General features: G+C 48.5%; 1 protein-coding gene across 2 annotated transcripts in view; it reads right to left on the reverse strand.

The window, feature by feature from the left end:
- ITPKB (inositol-trisphosphate 3-kinase B) overlaps window positions 1-14,979 on the reverse strand; it is a 97,215-nt gene extending 82,236 nt beyond the window's left edge. The window contains exons 1-2 of one of the 2 annotated variants that reach the window (XM_030868471.2): window positions 14,695-14,979; window positions 11,167-13,289 (exon numbers count right to left, since the gene is read on the reverse strand). In XM_030868471.2, the coding sequence (XP_030724331.1) occupies window positions 11,167-13,077 (1,911 nt within the window). In that variant the 5' untranslated portion in view covers window positions 13,078-13,289; window positions 14,695-14,979. Of the gene's footprint in view, window positions 1-11,166; window positions 13,290-13,886; window positions 14,020-14,694 lie in introns of those variants that run through there. The other variant, XM_060303649.1, reaches the window with a different exon arrangement.
- Window positions 14,980-17,835: the final 2,856 nt, after the last annotated feature.

Here is a 17,835-nt window from a genome sequence, read left to right on the forward strand (position 1 = left end):
ACTCTAGCACAGACCTCCTACTAACCTCAGCATCAAAGAGCCCCCAGGCCCCATTTTTTCTGCTAGGGGAAGAAGGGCACCAGCAAGCAATACTCCCTTGGTTACCCTCGTCACTTTCACCTAAACAAAGAGAACGGTGGACATTGCAGGTTCAGCATAATACGCTCAGCAACGAGAGCACGGCTGCCTCTAAGTCCTCGTAGTTGCTGTTTATTGAGCATTTATAGTATGTCCAGTCGCTGTGCCAGGCACTTCACACATGACCTCGTTTAAGGCTCACAACCTTACAGCTGGTATTAGCCCCACTGCACGGATGGTGAGACTGAGGGACAGAAAGGTAAAAGCTTTCTCTAGGGTCACACAGTCAGGAAGTGGCAGAGCTTAGACTCAAACCCAGGACTGTCCTGACGCCACGCCAGGGTTCTCTCCCTGGAAGGGTCTACACAACCCCCAGCCCAGCCACCCCCAGGGCTCTTCCAAAGCTTCAGACTGAGGAGACACTCACTGAGCAGAAGTCCTTCCCAAGTTTTCCTGACCATGTCCCTCTGGTCGATTGGGGTGGGGATGGGGGTTCTCCCGAGGCCCCATTTTAGCCGTCCAAGCACTACATCCTTTATCTGCTGAGCATCAATTTGTGTGGTGTTCAACGCAGGGCGTTAAGGCTTGCGGAGGGAGGGGCGTGCCCTCTTCCCTTCCAACCTCGCAGAGTCTTTGGATCCAGAATAGTCCCTTTGCTTGACCACTTCTAACAGAGGCAGCAAACCCCTCAAGGCCTTGACTGTCTTCAGTGGCTGTCGCCCAAATTCAATTCCCCTACTCCCTGTTCCACGACACGCACTGAAGCCTCCTGCATTTCCCACGCCAACACTGGTTCATTATTTATCAACTCATATTTAATGAATGTGCTCGTTTAATGGCTAGACAACTTGTTCTTGAGTTTCACAAATCTCAAGTCTGTCTGTTGGCATCCACTCTGCCTTAGAGGGTACATCCCCAAGGACAGGGATAGCATCAATTAAGCCATTCTCCGATGCACAGGTATCTGCAGACGGTGGATAAATGCCTGCTGCTTGGCAGCCACGGGGGTGCCACGTCCGCCTCTCAACGTGGGCAGCCACCAGAAGGGAGGTCCAGCCCTGTGAAAGGGTTTCGGGATCTAGCCCAGGGCCCGGCCATACTTAGGAAGTGCCCAGGAAACAGCTGCTGAATGTAATGTCTGCTTTAAAAAAACCCAAGACTGCCGAATTCCTCCCTTTCACTTTCCAGGACACGGAAGGGAAAACCACAACTCGGTATTGGAAAAATCAATGCTCCCGTTAAGCATCCTCGGACTCTGGATGGAGCGGAGTCTGCTCTCAATTATTCAGGAGCTGACAGACCTGCTCCAGGAACATCAGACCCCTGCTCTGTGGCCCCTCCTCGCTCCCTCCAGCCTTTCCTCAGGTCCATCACATTCGCATATCCATGGACCAGTTAGCAAACCACAGGGGCATGAAGCTTCGTCCACAGTCAGCACTGGCTTCGATGGTCCCTTGGGCAGGAGGCGGCGCTACTGAGCAGCTGCTGTGTGGAAATAGGATGTAATTCTGAACGTCTACTCATCCCTGCTCCCCGGGCCCACTGCCACGCCCACGTCAGAACTGGCTCTGCTGTGGACATAGAGGTTGTTTCTGACAGAGTCCTTAGCAATTTCTCTTTCAGCAACACAGATGTGGGAATATCTTGCACTGGTGCAGTGATTGCCCTGGTCCATCCTCTTCTGGGAAAGCTTTAAAAACAACATCACAGTTGTACACCTGAAACTAATATAATATTATAAGACAATATTACACGTCAATTACAAAAATAAAATAGATCACTGTTTATTAAAAAACAACAAGTATACTTAGAGTGTGCATGACAGAAATAAACAAATGAGTACTGTAGAAATCAAGAGAAAATCTGGGGGAAAAAGGCAACATCATAGTACTCGTGAAAAAAAAATTTAAGTGGGAAAGAATACACCCTCAAAATGACTCTACAAACACGATCTCATTTAAGACTCACAAAGTCCACATGATGTAGGAAGATTATCGATGCACCCATTTTACAGATGAGGACACCAAAGCCCAAAGAGGCCAAGCACCGAATCTGAGAGTCCTAGTTTTCCCAGCACACTGCACTCCTAGAGTATGCCCAGGAAAGTTCTCAGAGAAGGTCTTACATGTCCTAAATTACTTGGAATTAGCAAGATGCTGAATACTAATGAGTACTTAAATGCTGTGACAATGATGATGACAACGGTGAAGAGGAGGAAAAGGTTTCAATGGCCTCATACAGACTAAAATATCAATTATAACGCATTCAAAATGTCTCCGACGTTAGCATAGTTTTGTATCCGTAAGGATTTTTCAGTAGTTTCTCAAACCAGTGTCTTCCCAACCTCCCAGCTTGAACATACAGCAACCAATTTTCCTACCCTTGGCTTAGCAACCTGGGTCTCAGGATCTGCTGTCCCAACAAAACCTCCTAGCCATTTCTTAAGTTACTGGCTGCGGCTGGATTTTCCACTTGACATTGTTAATAGATTAAACTGTTTATCTCATTGTCATACACAGGCCTTTTCAGTTTCCTGCTAATAGATTCAGGTTAGATAAGGATTACAGAAGTGATACTCCCTGAGTTCCTCTCCATACCCCAGCCGGTCTCCTTTCCCCATAGTTATGAGATGTATTGTATTAAACCTACTCTCCAGATAGCTAACTTGCAAAAAGAAAATCTTACACACCCATGTATAGCAGAGGATTAGCCAAACACCAGCTCCTGCACGACTGTGGAAGAAGCACTTAACACAAGATCCTGCTGAATTATACATTTTACGACTCAGTCATCAATTACCATAGAGAAGAAGAAAACAAATTGAGCTGAGCCTGGAAAGAATGTCAGTGCAATTGGAAAAACACTCGCTGGGAACCGCCTGGGGGTGCAGGGACCTCCCCGGTAACTGCCGGGGTCCCACCAACTCTCAGCATACCAAGAGAAGTTGCCAGGTGAGCCGGTGGATAGCAAATCCCTCCGTCCCAGGGCACACGGAAGACTCCCCATAGTGAATGAAAATATTGAGCACTGCTAATATAAAATGTATTACAGCTTCTTCTTGGAAGAACAATAAACAATCAGTTTATTTCTCCTGATTAAATGGAATGGGGGGGCAGGATGCAGAGGACCCATTAAGAAGGGTAAAGAAAGAAAACAACTGTCACAGCCCCCAAAGCCCAAGGCCAAAGTACCTCATTCCTGCCCTCCGGATGCATTAAGACCAATTTTATAAACATGAGCGAATGGACCAGACCACCCTTTCGGCAAGCTCTCCAAGGACAGAGCCTTACCGGGCCTCACAATACATATATCATCTCTGGGTTAGGCGAACCCTAATCTTAGTCACCAGGTCAATGGAAATGATCTCAATGTCTTTGTCTGAGATGCTGTATCATTTTATTTTCCCTTTCCACCCAGAATCTTACCACAAAGTTAAAATGGTAGATTCACAGGATAACAGTGACCTTCAAGAGGGTGGAGTCTCTTCAGTTGAATACTGGTTACCACCAGGTCGAATGAGAAGTTTTTTCCTACTCATTCTGAGATGGGAAAATAAAAACATAAAAAACAACAAGTATACTTAGAGTGTACAACAAGTATACTCCCCCTCCACGCTCCCCCCTACCCCATCAAATCATACATACATATGAACTGCAGAGGTTCATCCCGCTTTTGCTTACTGTCTGGAAAATTCGTTGGGTCCCTTGGAAGAAATTCTTGGTAGCAACTCTAGGATTTTGTTGAGGTGCCACTTTCACCACTTTTACTGTCTGCAGCTCCTACTTTTGGTTACTTATAAAACTTACCAGCTGGTTTGGAGCAAAATAGAAATACACATTTCAGGAAATAAAACATGTAGTATTGACTAGCGGCCTGAAGAGATACCTTTTGTTGAATGGGTTTCCATAAAGTGATATCAAGTAAATAAAATGCCCAAGTAAAGCTCAATGGAGGGGAAAGATCAGATCTCTAGGAGTGAATTCTTTTTTGTGTGTGTGTTGTTTTTTTTTTTGCGGTACGCGGGCCTCTCGCTGTTGTGGCCTCTCCCGATGTGGAGCACAGGCTCCGGACACACAGGCTCAGCGGCCATGGCTCACGGTCCCAGCCGCTCCACGGCATGTGGGATCTTCCCGGACCGGGTCACGAACCCGCGTCCCCTGCATCGGCAGGCGGACTCTCAACCACTGCGCCACCAGGGAAGCCCTAGGAGTGAATTCTTAACGGAACTGCTGAGAAACACACCAGACAAGTTAGTCAAAAGCCTGCGCGTCTTGGCTTACCAGGGAAATGATGATCATAAATCATTCCTCATCAGAGAAAGCCTGGAGGGCCCTGCCTTCCCATGCAGAGCGGTCTTCCCTGCACACACACTGTGAGAAGGTATCGTCCCTGACCTTGTTCCCTGAGGCTTGTATTGGTCTTTGATCCCCAGCCCCATAACTGAACCAAAGGAAACTACACTAGGAAACAGAGACAGAGGGTAAGACCAGCCTTCTTCTCAATGTTCCATGAAATACACTTCAGGAAGCTGTTGTGGTCCCACAATAGCGTGTGAATTCACGGGTAGCCTGTGAATACCGGTCTTTGAGAAATCCATTTCATTGCAGCCTTATTGGGTGAGGCAGAATCATCTTCCAGGACGGTACTGGGTGAAAGTGGCACCTCAACAAAATCCTGGAGTTGCTACCAAGAATTTCTTCCCAGGGACCCCGTGAATTTTCCAGACAGACACTGCCTCACCAGTACTTAAGATGTCTCCTAATTCCACCTCCACTAACATTGATTGAGCCTGTACCATGTGCCAGGAGCCATCCGAGGCACTTTTAGAACACTGCGTCCCTGAACTCTCATCCCCCACCCCGTGAGGTCATGCCTCCTCTCTCCATTTTTCAGAGGGCTTGCAGGCCATGTGCAGACTGGGATTTCACCCAGGTCTCCTAAAGCCCAGTCTGGCACCCCTACTCCTATGGCAGGAAGGTCACAGGAATAAGCAATGAGCCTGCCTTAATTGTTCTTTTTTCCCTTTTTTTGTTCCTCCTCTCCCGGATGACTCGACAGTTCTTTTATGGGTAGATAATGCCGCAGAGCTACTGTCTATCATTCATTCATTCATCCATTCCTTTAACAAACATTTTAAAAACACGTCCTATGTTTAAAGCCAAGGTGGATCTCCCCACGTGAGTAAGGACTTTATCCACTAATGAAGTTTTTTAAGGGAAAAGAAAAATGTAAACATGACTGTATTGAATACGCTCTGGCCTCGCTTTCCTCACCTGTAAAATGTGGGTATTGGAGAAAATGAGTTCTAAAACCTCTCCCAGACTCAGATTTATATTATGATACTTATGTAGGTTATAGAAAAGAAATTGTTATTTTTTAAATTCTAAGAACAGAGGCCTAATTCCCTAATGAGATCATATTTTTATCTATAGTGTCTTTTAGCCCAGGAGACCTGAATTGTCTTTAAAATAATAATACACCCCTGGAAAAATGAACGACCAGGTGTCTTGGGGGAACCACAACGAGATAGTTGATGGCAGAACTACAGTAAGTCATGTCTGACTACAGGATCATGGGACCAGGTTGGACCAGATTCTTCCAGACCCCCAGGGTGGCCTCCACAGTCTAGCAGACTGGACCCATCGGTCTGAGGGAATGCTACAATGCTGAGTGTTTCCATGTTGTTGGGGCCACCTGTAGTACCACACTCCTTAGTTAACTAAGATAACAGTATGCAACCACAGGAGGGCACACAGTCTCAAAAGAACTGGACATACAAAATCCCAAATATTCCAACGAGACAATGGAGGTTGGCACTCTAACTGGCTTTTCACGTTACAAGAGAGTTCACAGTTGGGTTTGTTGCGATTTGTAAACAATGAGCTCCCAATTCATGAAAAATACATCATTCACAACGTCAATTCCACCCAGTCAGGAAAAAATCATTGCAAGGCACATTTGTCACGGACTGGAGGGAACAATGTGTATAGCTTACAATGCCAAGATCTCGTCTCTTATCAAAACCCATAGACCAGGACTTCCCTGGTGGTCCAGTGAATAAGACTCCACGCTCCCAATGCAGGGGCCCCAGGTTCGATTCCTGGTCGTGGAACTAGATCCAGCATGCATGCTGCAACTAAGAGTTGTCATGCCACAACTGAAGATCCCGAGTGCCGCAACTAAGACCTGGTGCAACCTAAATAAATTAAAAATATATATATATATAGATCCTTCCATGCTGACAGTGTGTCCACAACACAATTTAGAAGAGTTCGTGAGTTAATCCTGAATCACTGATGACCTGAAGTCTACAAGTTTTTTCAATCAAGATATAAAACTCTTACCATTAAATATTTTAAAATTCTGCCTTTAGACAACTACATTGAAACCCGACAAAATAAAATAAGCCTAAACAATGTTATCAATGCTCCCAGGAATATAAATAAACTACAGAGAACTAATCTAATCTGTAACTACATTTAACTGGCATGTGCCACCAAAATCAGAAAAGTGGCTCGGTAGCAATTTGGCGCTAAAAAGCAAAGTTCTGAAAATGCTTTCTGTAACACCTGAAATACATTTCTCTAAAAGCAGAAGCCGTCCAGTTTAATATGTTTTTTCTTGTTAAACCTAAAAGCCTGGTAAATCTTGAGCTGTGTTTTTGTGATGCCTCAACACCAATCTCTCTTTTTCTCTATGCCCCACCTTTATTTGAAAGGATTCAAGCTGGATGAATTACTTTTATCTTTGATAAAACGAGGTCTTTGAAGTGACGTTTTGGCTCTGCAGAGGCAAAGCCTCAGTTTCCAAACTGAACTATCTGAGGAGGCCGAAGCCCTCAGAGAACAATGCATTTTTCACTTGTCAGTTTAATGTGCTGGCATCCTACCAGCACAGCCTCTAATATCAATCAGTCTAACCATTAACGAGAATCTTGGGTATTGTACTCATTTATTTTGATGATACTTTTTCAATGTGAAATTACAAAGAACCATTCTTCCAGTTAAGAGAGATGAGAGGCAGATAATTAATGGATCTTAAGGAAAAGCACACAATTAAATGTGCCCAGTTTCGGCCTCGACTGCCCAAGGTCCACACCAAAGAAATCTTGTCACATTTCCAGACACCATGATACGTACTTCACATACAGCAGGTTTTGAATCAAATGTCTGGAATTACATAGTCACAGAGAGTTAGAACTCTACAGGCCCCCATGAGCTCACCCTCACGCAGAATGCATATTTTAAAAGGAGGAATCTGAGCCAGAGCTGCAGCCCTTGGGTCCCTTTGCCCCTCTGAGTCTTGGTTTCCTCCTTCTTAAACAGATCAGGGTAACACCCAGAACCTCACGTAAATGACTAGGGGTTCTCCCAGATCTGAAAAGTCCTGAAGCCTTTCCAGAAAGATCCTGGCTGCACACCTGAGGGGGAAGGGTGCCCCATCTTAAGAAAACAGCATATGCAACCCGAACTCGTGACCCGATAAATCTGGACCTTCCATATTCTCTTCCAGATAAGAATTTCCCACTTAAAAGTACTTACCACCATATTCTTTTTTTTTTTTTTAAGTAAGTATCCCACTAAGGCTTTTAAATTTTAATTGGGTTTACCCTCAGATAAAAATTTCACACTTTTAAAAACCACATAAAACCATTTTAAACTGCTCGAATTTTTTTACCATATATATTAGTTAGTTTTTTACTTTAAAAAAGGCAACAAAACTAGTCAACACACAAAAAACTAAAGGAAACAAAATTCCAATGGCCCTGAAAAAATAGTGAGCACCAAGAAGGCAAGGATTTTGTATTATAATTCCTTAAATGTCCCCCAGGTAACTAGACCAGCGTTTTGTTTTGGTTTTTGTACACATGATTGCTAGTACAATTTTGGAATAAATCAAGAAAACCTATTTTTGGAAGATGCATGCTTATTTTAATTTAGCACTTTAAACCTGGTGTTTCAATGGCCCAGTTACTTTTAAATGGCATAACACAGGGAGGTCAAGAACTGTTGATTAATTTCTAGTTGTCTTAAAGAACAAGAGAGAACACCCTTCTTCCCCAGTGCAATTCGCTTCTGTTCAGATCTCAGAAAACCGTAAATGTGAACACGCCTGAATTTAAGCCATTGAACGCAAAGCACGTGATACAACTACCTGTGAGCAAATTTCAAGCGCCTGCTCCTTTACAAACAGACACAGAGGAGCAAAAACTCTGGAACACTCTATTTCAGAGACAGGCACATCTGAAGCCTGAGCTGTAGGAAAGGCCTGAAGCACTTTGCATACAGCTCCTACCCATGGAAGCAAATGAGCAGAGGCGCTTCTCAACACATTCCCTTTCAGTAAAAAGGCCTCTGCGAATTTGCATAATCTAAATGGCTAAATACGTTTCAGAGTGCATTTCCAAACAACCTGCTTTGCACTTTGTTTTTAACTACAGGGACATCTTCGAATTCCCCTACACTGGCGCTGGGACTTCTCACAGTGATGAACTGGCAGGGAGGCCACACAGCAGGAGAGCTAACCCAGCAGCCAGGCTCCAGGCTTTGCGGGGCTGTCACCTCTGCCTGCGCACCTCGTCACACAGTCATGCCTCCGCAGAAGCAAAGAACCGCCCGCGCACACGAGGCATGAAAGGTCTAACTCTGCTCAAAGACACAGCAGCACACTAAAAAAGTGTTCTCAGTATGGGTCTGAAGGTCAGGGGTTGGTTGTGTGACCGGAGGCTGAACATGCAATTTCCAACCTGTGTGTGTGAACGGGCTGCTGGGAGTGTATGTGTGAGGGTGCGTACAGGTGAGGACGGGGACCCCTGAGTGCGGTGCTGCAGCGTAGACAGAAGCAGCACAGTCCGAGGAGAGGACCGAGTATCGATACTGTAGAGCCTCAAACAGCGCCGGCTGGGGTTTTATCTATAAAACACTGAACAGCCAAGCCAAAAGGCCCCGTCAATCAAGTTGTCTGGCCTTCTGTAGACAAAATATCAATCTCAGGTAATCAAGTGATTTTTGACTCAAGGAGCAGATGTTTTGGTGTCACAGATAAGGCTCCGCCGCAACAATCTGTATGTGAAAAACAAAACTGAGCGTATCGTGCAAGCAATCAACCAAAAGCTCAAAAGTCCCTAGGATCCCATAATTTCCAGTTGGTTACCCACCCTTCCCCCACAGACACTCCCTATCAGCCGCACATGACCAGAGAGTGAGGCTGGCAGGGACTTTTTCCCTGGCCCTTCTCTGTGGGTGTCTGAAACCTTGTTTAAAGAAGGGAGGTAGGCTGGACCACAGGCAGGCCTCGTTGCCACCTCTGGACCTGTTCGCTACCTTGACACCACTCAACCCTCTGGTTTCTCAGCTGGCATCCCTCTGGCAAATGAAAAAAAGAAAATTGTCATCTATCATTATTTATCTCCCCTTTAACTCACTTCCAGACAAGAGCCCTTTTCAAACATCGGGACACACAAAATACTTTGAGAGCCAGCCAGTAGGAGCTGCTAATCCACCACTAGAAAGGGCAAATGGAAAGTTGGAGAACAAGTTAAAACAACTTGGCTATGCTGGCTACGCTCCAGGGTATAAAAAGCCAAAGGGAGGACTGGAACAGAGGACCATCTCATAGACCTTTAATTGTGGGCAAGAAGGCCGAGAAACCTGAGCCATTCCTTCAGTGAGAAGCATTTTCCACCTGCCCTTCACCACCATCCGTCCCCTTCCAGGTGGACCATACCTCCTCTAAAGGTGGTGTGCCCGTGCCAGATGCCCTGTGCTGGCCACAAAATGCCAGGCTGATTGGGGCCAGATTCTGCGTACATATTTGCCTCCCCATCATCAGCAGAAGGCGGAGTCTCATGAAAAGAAATGCCTCGTCTACAAAGATTCAGACTGTGATTTCTGAAGTGGGAGTATGACAGACACATGCTTTGGAGCCCAGAATAACTTAGAGCAGCATGTAGAGTAGAAATATAAAGTTCTCAGTTGCTGTGGTTTAAGTTACTGAGGTACAGCGAATAGTACTTGATAGTCAAGATTAAATCGGAAGACTACCTACTACAATAAAATGCAGACTTTCGCCCAAGGTAGCACAAGAACCCCTTACACGCCGAACTAGGAAATTCCCCAGACTCTGGAAAAGCTAAGAGAAAGTCCAGACCTTTTCAGAAGTGCTAGCTTCAACTCTTACATCTTTCATACGATGCTCTGATCCTCCTAAGAGTGTAAACAGCCTAGGACTGAGATGAACTGTGTACAGAAATAAACCCGTCTACCGCCATAGCCAAAACAAGATGTCAGTGTGCTGAATCACAACAGATGCACTTGAAAACGTACTTGAAATGTACCTGTACCAGCCAATGAGCATATCCATGAGGACGTATCTACCTTAGGGATATCACCCAGATGCAATTCAACCTAATGTAATGTAATATCCTGTTATTAAAGAAACTATCTGCTTAGCTCAAAGCCTAGTTTTCATTTTAATTCATACATCAAACTGTATCTTCTGCTGACCCCACAAATATTGCAATGTCCTGACAATTTCCTGAGGCTAGGTGATTGTTCACCCAAAAGACCGGCCAATGCCACATCTGCAGGTTTCAGCGCCCTGTTCCAGAATCACGTCACTCATTTTCCTAGCCTATTAGTAGAGTCTGAGTTAATTCGATGACATCCTTGTCAGTTCTCCTCTGCCTAAATGAAGCACAGAATTAAGTGTTTCACCTGATCAGACAAAAGCTACACTCAGCAGCTCTGTTCACTATCTTTGGAGATTCACCAGGAAGCTTTATGGTAACACTCACGAATATTATCTTCCCCAAAAATGAGTGGTGACCTACCAGAGATACCTTAAAAAATGTCTTTTAAGATGTACATGGAAATAACAACAGAAATGACTCCGGTTCACTGTCCAAGCTACAAAGTGCATGGCCAGTGCCTAGGTACCTCCCCAGCAAACACACCTGGAGAGGATTATAAGTTGTGACTGCCCCAGGGCCCTGGTCAGAGTCTTTCTGACTCAGTAGAAGGTAAGAAAAAGGGACACGTGGGCATGAAAGCAGCACAAGTTCTAGAAAAATCTCAGGGCAAGACCTACCACTCTGGGCTTCTGCTGGTCCAGGGTATGCAGGAAGGCAGAGTTGGGGTCCAGGCAGCGCTCGGGGTCACTGGAGATGTCCTCCTCCGAGTCCTCATAGGAGGAGGAGAAGCCAGTGGAAGACGCAGAGGAAGAGGACAGTTTCCTCAGCGGCAGGCCGCCCAGAGGGCTTCCCTGCACCTCCTCCAAGGCACCATCCTCCTGGGCACCCATGTCTGTAATGATGACGGCGGGGATATTGCTTCGGCTGCACGCCTCTCCCCCGGAAGGCTTGTCCTTCTGATCTGGGGAGAGCTGCTCTGGGCTGGGGTGAGCATCTCTGCCCTGAGGCTGGCTTCCCCAAGTCCCCTCGGATTGTACCCCTGTGACACACGTCCAGGCCAGACCCGCTTCTTCCATGGAGCCCAGCCAAACCCTGGAGCTCCCAGGCTGCACACCCACCCTGTCCCCAGGAAGGCACTGAGGTTCTTTCAGATCTTTTGCTTCCCAACAGGGCAAAGGCTCCAGCATTCCGCCAGAGGGAATCCCCGCCTCCAACTCCCCCGGGCCTGGCTGTGCTGAGCTGCTGCCCCCAAGCAAGCCCAGCGACACAGACCCTTCATCCACTCTGTTGGAGCGCGGCCGTGCCTCCCTGGCCACTAGGGCCCCACTCTGGGTCCCCTCGGAGCCTACTGAGCCCCAGTCTCTGGGCTGCCTGAACCAGCCCGGGGCCTCAGAGGAGTCCGCTGGACTCTGCGCGTTCACAGTCCTCTCCTCTGGCCTTTTGTCCGCTTCAGGCGCCCCGGAGCCCGGCATGCCACCGGGCAGATTTCCTCTCCCCACCTTCCCAGGGGGCTCTCCACTGCGGGGCCCGCCCCTCTCTGGGGCCGGACTTGTCTCACTGCCCAAAGACTGCCCCTGACTCTTGGACAGGGCCTCTCGAGGGTACACACCCCCAACCTCGCGGGCCCTCTCAGACAGCTCAGTGAGGGCTGGGTCCTGTGGATGGTGTGGCCCAGTGGATGTGGCTCTCGCTGCCACTTCTGCGGCCATCGTTATGTTCACTCCGACCAGCCCCAACGGGGGAGCTTGGTAATTCTGAGTTCCCAAAGGAGGAGAAACCCTCTTGTCAACTTCCATAGCAATGGGTGAGCCACAGTGGCGTCCGGCCGGGACCGGCTTTCTCATTTTCACCGAAGCGCCTGGACCCTGAGCCGCTGATCCTGCCGGGGCAGCAGGGCCGGGGAAAGGTGCTACTCCCTCTTTGTCTTTCGAGAGGCGTTGGCTGGGCGTCCCTCCTCTTCTCCGGGAGTCGGCCTCTGAAGTCTCCGGACATTGTTCCCCCCAGGACTTTGTCCTCCGCCCCTCACTCGGAGCCAGGACCCTTCCTCGGGGCTGACTGATGCTGCGGAAGGGGCACGGGGAGGGCGATCGAGCCCTGCCCAAACGCGGGCTGCGGGGCGCTTGAGCGGCGGAGCTCTGCGCCTGGATGTGTGCCTCGAACATGCCCACTTTCTGGTTCACCTGCACGTTCTGCAGCTCGCGCTGTAGGATTCGAAGCTTCCTTTTGGCCTCCTCCGGCCCCGGAGGGGAGAGGGTACCAGTGGTCACCACCTGCTGCCCGTCGCCTCTTAGGCGACCCGCCCAACTCGGGCTGCCCACGCTGCTGCCGCTGCCGCTGCTACTATTCAGCCTGCGCCGGCCACTCCGCCAGCCCAGGGGGCTCCCGGGCTCCTCCGGCGACGACTCGGCTGCGGGGAAGAGGAAAGAGGAGCCACTCCCGGGGCTGAAAACGCTGCCGGGGCTCAACACGGCCCTCCTCGGCGGCGGGGGCGTCTCGCTGCTGCTGGGCCGAGGGCCGCCGCCGCTCTTCACCTGGTTGGCGCTATTCATGATCACCAGGCTGTTGAGTGCATAGCAGTACATAGCCATAGTACTGGGTCCGCCGCGCTGCCCGCCGCCGCCGCTCCTGTTCCGGCTCCGCCGCCGGCGCCTCCTCCTCCCGAGGCTCTCGGCTCCCGGCTCAGCCCCAGAGGCCCGGCGGCCGCGGCTCCGCGCGCGGATGGGGTGGCATGGCCTGGACGTTGGGCGGGGGGCAAGACCGCGGGCTCAGCCCCCGCCGAGTTCCGTAAACAACAGCGCCGCTGTGGAGACACAAGGAGAAAAGTCAGGACCCTAGAGGGCGGGTGCGGGGGACGGCTAGGGGACTAGGACTGGGATTGGGATCCCGCAATCTGTCGGGGATCGGTGCCACTGGACATCTTATCTACAGGGGCTGTGCGGCACGGCGAGGACACAAACCCCGGGGGCCCTCGGTCGCCAGCTAGGTTGTGGGTGTGTTTTCCGAGTGCGCTCCCACCCTTCGCCCCAGACTGTGATGCGCTTGAAGGTCCCTTCAAATTCCAAATTCTAAGAGTTGCCTCCAGAGCCGCGCGGACGGGCGGGAGACTGTACAACCACTTGATTGCTAAGCGGGCTATGTGCGGGGCGCGGCAGATTCCGAGCTCTCCGAGAGTGAGGACACCCCCTCCACCGTCTCTGGGTCCCCTCGGCTTTGCAAACACTGGTTGCATCGGGTATAACGGGGCAGCTCCCCCCACCCGCCTTGGGCTTCAGGATCTCCTCGCTCCACCCTCTCTGGCCATCAGGGACCGACTCGGAGGGAACCTGAGCTGGACCTGCCTTCCCCGGTCGCTGCCTGAGCCCGGATCTAGGAAGACCCCTGCGTGCCTGCCTTTTACCTTCCTGACCCTGGCCTTGGTGCTGTGTCCCTCGGCCTACGACGGCCTGGGCGCGCGGCGGGGCCGCAGCCTAGGCATTTTTCAGCACTGGCTTTGTCGCCAGTCCCCAAACAAGTGTGTATTGTGAGTGTGGGTGCGTCTGCGCGCGCCCGGGGCCGAGGCGCTGCTCGTCCCCTGTACCGGAACCAATACACGCCGCCCCCCCGCACGCTGTCGCCCCCCGCGTAGGGGTGTGTGTGTGTGTGTGTGTGTGTGTGTGTGTGTGTGTGTGTGTGTCTGTGTGTGTCTGTGTCTGTGTGTGTGTGTGTGCGCGGACAGCGAGTCCGCACTCCGCACACCCTGTGCCGGAGGACGCGGCTGCCTCTGCGGGCTCCGGGACCCTTGCCCACTCGGAAGGACTCCAGGGTGTGCATGGCTGCAGCCAGGCGGAAGCCCGGGCTCTGCAAACCTCCCGGGGCCCCGCTCTAAGCCCGGAGGCGGCGCGGCCGAGTGCAGGGCTTCTCCGTATCCTGGGCAGCCTCGCCCGGCGCCAAGCCGGCTGCCCGGCGGCCGGAGCCCGTGGACGCCTGCAGCGCGCCGAGGTAGGCGGCGGGGAGTCAGCGGCCCGGAAGGCGAGCACGGGAAACGCCGAAAACTCGCTTCTCCCTCCTCTCCACGCCACCCTCCCCAATCAAACCCCCTTGCCCGTCTCCCTGGCCCACCTCTCTGCGCCTTTTCAGAACCCGGAACCCTCAGATTCGCTCCAGAGCAGAGAGAGAGGGGAAAGAGGGTTCGGAGGCGAGAACCATTAAAAAGCCGCCAAACTTACCTACAATTGCTCAAGATTCCCGCGTCCTGTGCAGACTACATGGCCCGGGGAAGCAGACCTCGAAGGAGAAAGATGGCTTTAAAAGTAAAAAAGTTCGTAAATGGTTTCCTCACTTCTTTTGGAAGACAAAAAAAAAGGGGGGAATGGGAAAAAAGAGGGAAAGCTCCTTGGCCGGGGCGGGAGATCCGGGCGGTGGCGACGCCGGCCGGCCCTGCACGCCCTTGTGGGCTGTTGAGATACTACCCCTGTCAGTGTCTGCTCCCTGCTACTTCAGTGTTTGTTCAATGTGCGATTAAAAAAAAAAAGTTGGGGCGGGGGGGTTTGGGGTGGAGGAGGGAGGAGGGAGAAAGGCGGGGGCTTGGGGTAGGAAAGCAGGAAGGAAGTTGTGAGCCTGTCTGGGGTTGAACTCAGCGGAACAAGTTTTTCTTTTCTTCTTTTTTTTCTATTGCTTGGCAAGACCGAGGGAGGGAAACACTTAAAAAAAAAAGTTTCCATTGTTAGCTAACAACCAAAAAAAAAAAAAAAAAAAAACCTTTTAACTTCTGCGGGTTAAAGATATACGATCCATTTTCCACACCCTCCAGTGAGCCTCGCTGACGGCTAGCTTTATGAAACATTTTTTGAAAAATGTTTTTAATAAAGTTTGAGCGTGCATTTTAAGCAAAGCAAATCATGGGGACTTTTTTAACATTTAAAACGGGCTAAAGCCTTATATAAACGGTTTGTGTTCTTGTACACAAATATGCAAATTCGAAGAAGGTACTTTGTGGGCACCTCGTTGCAGAGTTGCAGATTTTAAATGCTTCACACTTGTATTTTGGAAGACTGGTTGGGCTGTGAGCTGTTGATGGTTTTGCAGTACAATTGCTAGTTGTATAAACACGCCTTCGCACTGCACAGTTTTCTGTTACTAAATGCACACAGCAAATGTGACATTGGCATATTTTTGCACTCAGTTCTCAAGGGTATTTTAAGAAAAAGGATAGTCCTGGAACTGAGAAGGCCTGAGACCCCTTGCTCAGTCTCCTGCAGCTGGATGATTTTCAAGAGACTTTTCCCCCCAACATCAGCAATTACTACTGGGCAGGGATCTTACCCCATTTAAGCTCTGGTGCTGCAAGTGTGTTTTCCATAATTCCCTAAATTCTACACTACAGAATTTAGTGGAAAGAGGGAAAACACAGCTGCCAGGCTCAGGAAATGTAAAACTCCAAAGCCTGTATCAGTCCTGATAGTCTTATTAGCTAAAATTTAGATGGAAATTTTGACTTTGCTTGTGGCAAACCCATCTCTTGCTTGTTTATGTAACAATACTCTGTGAGAAAAGCTGCCTGCTGCTGCATCAGAAAAAAGACTCATGTTAAATCTGAAACTGAGATCTTCTAGCTAAGAATTCCCAGGAATGAGACACTTTTGAGTCCTACTTGTTTTTTTAACGTGCCATGTTGAAAAGACTGAGCCTGGATCCTCTCCCATCCCCAATGGGGCTAAATAAAAAGAGCCCAGAGTTTATTCAGGTGTTGACTCAGGATCTGGGCAGTTGCTAAGGCAGAGAAGCCAGCTCTACCCTTGCCCCTAATTCGCTTCCCCAGTGACAAGAAACAGGAGCTGCCAGTTCCCAGGAGACCCACTCCATGGAGCTTATTTCTATCATAGGAGATGCAAACACCCATGCCAGGTGTCATGGTGGAAACAACTGGAGGACCTAGCAGTGCATACAGTGAACACAGAATCTTAGCTTTCCAGCCTCTGGGAACTCTCACTGTCACCTCAGACATCATTGGCATTCCGAAGAATTGAGAAATTCAGCCTTCCTGAATGAAGAGTTCTTGCTCAGAACGCAGCCAGCAACTGGTCAGGTGTGGCATGCTGAAGGGATTCCTGCCTTGGGCTGGCGGTAGAACTAAATGATAGTTCTACCAGTCTGAAGTTCTAACTGTGCTACCAAGGACGGCAGGGATTAGGGAAAAGATGGAGCAAAAGCCATATCTGGAAGCCAGCATGGTTGGCTTGCATCTTGAAGCAGAATCTGGTAGCCTTCCATGATTTTAAATGAACAAAGAAAAAAAGTTATATAGCACTTATTATCCAGGCACTGTTCTAAGCACATTATAAATATTTACACATTTCAATCCTTATAACGACCATATGAGATACATACTGTTATTACCCCCATTTTATAGGTGAAGAAATTAAAGCACAAAGTGGTAAGCCATTTGCCACATCTATTCAATATTGTACTGGAAGTCCTAGTCAGAGCAACTAGACGAGAAAAAGAAATAAAAGGCATCCAGATTGGACAGGAAGAAGTAAAAGTGTATTTATTGATAATATGATTGCCTATATAGACTATCGTATGGAGTCTACAAAGAAGCTACTAGAACTAATAAGTGAGTTTAACAAGTGTATTAGTTGCAAGGGCTGCTGTAACAAAGTACCATAGACTGAGTGGCTTAGACAATAGAAATTTATTTTCTCACAATTCTGGCGGCAAGAAGTCTGAGATCAAGGTGTTGGTCGGTTTGGCTTCTTATAAGGCCTCTCTCCTTGGCTTTTAGATGGCCATCTTCCCCCTATGTCTTCACATGGTCTTCTCTCTGTGTGTCTGTGTTCTAGTTTCCTCCTCTTGTAAGAACATCAGTCATATTGCATTAGGACCCACCTAATTTTAACTAAATTACCTCTTTAAGGACCCTATCTCAAAATACAGTCACATTCTAAGGTACTGGGAATTAGAACTTCAACATGTAAATTTTGGGGTAACTATTCAGCCCATAGCAACAAGGTTGCTGGATTCAAGACCAATATACCATAATCAATTGGTTTCCACATATTAGCAATGAACAATCAGAAATCAAAACTTAAAAAATAATATTTATAATATCATCAAAAACTATAAAATATATAGGGATAAACATGAAAAAAGATGTATAAAACCACAGAGTAAAAACTACAAGACACTACTGAAAAAATTAAAGAAGACCTAAATAAATGGAGAGATATACCATGTTCATGAATTGGAGGACTCAATATTGTTAAGATGTCAATTCTTCCCAAATTGATCTATAGAGCCAGTGCAGTCAAAATCAGTATCCCAGCAAGTTTTTATTTTTGTAGAAGTTGACAAGCTTATTCGAAATT

This window comes from Globicephala melas, chromosome 1 (genome assembly GCF_963455315.2).
Source record: "Globicephala melas chromosome 1, mGloMel1.2, whole genome shotgun sequence".
In the NCBI taxonomy this organism is placed as follows: Eukaryota; Metazoa; Chordata; class Mammalia; order Artiodactyla; family Delphinidae; genus Globicephala; species Globicephala melas.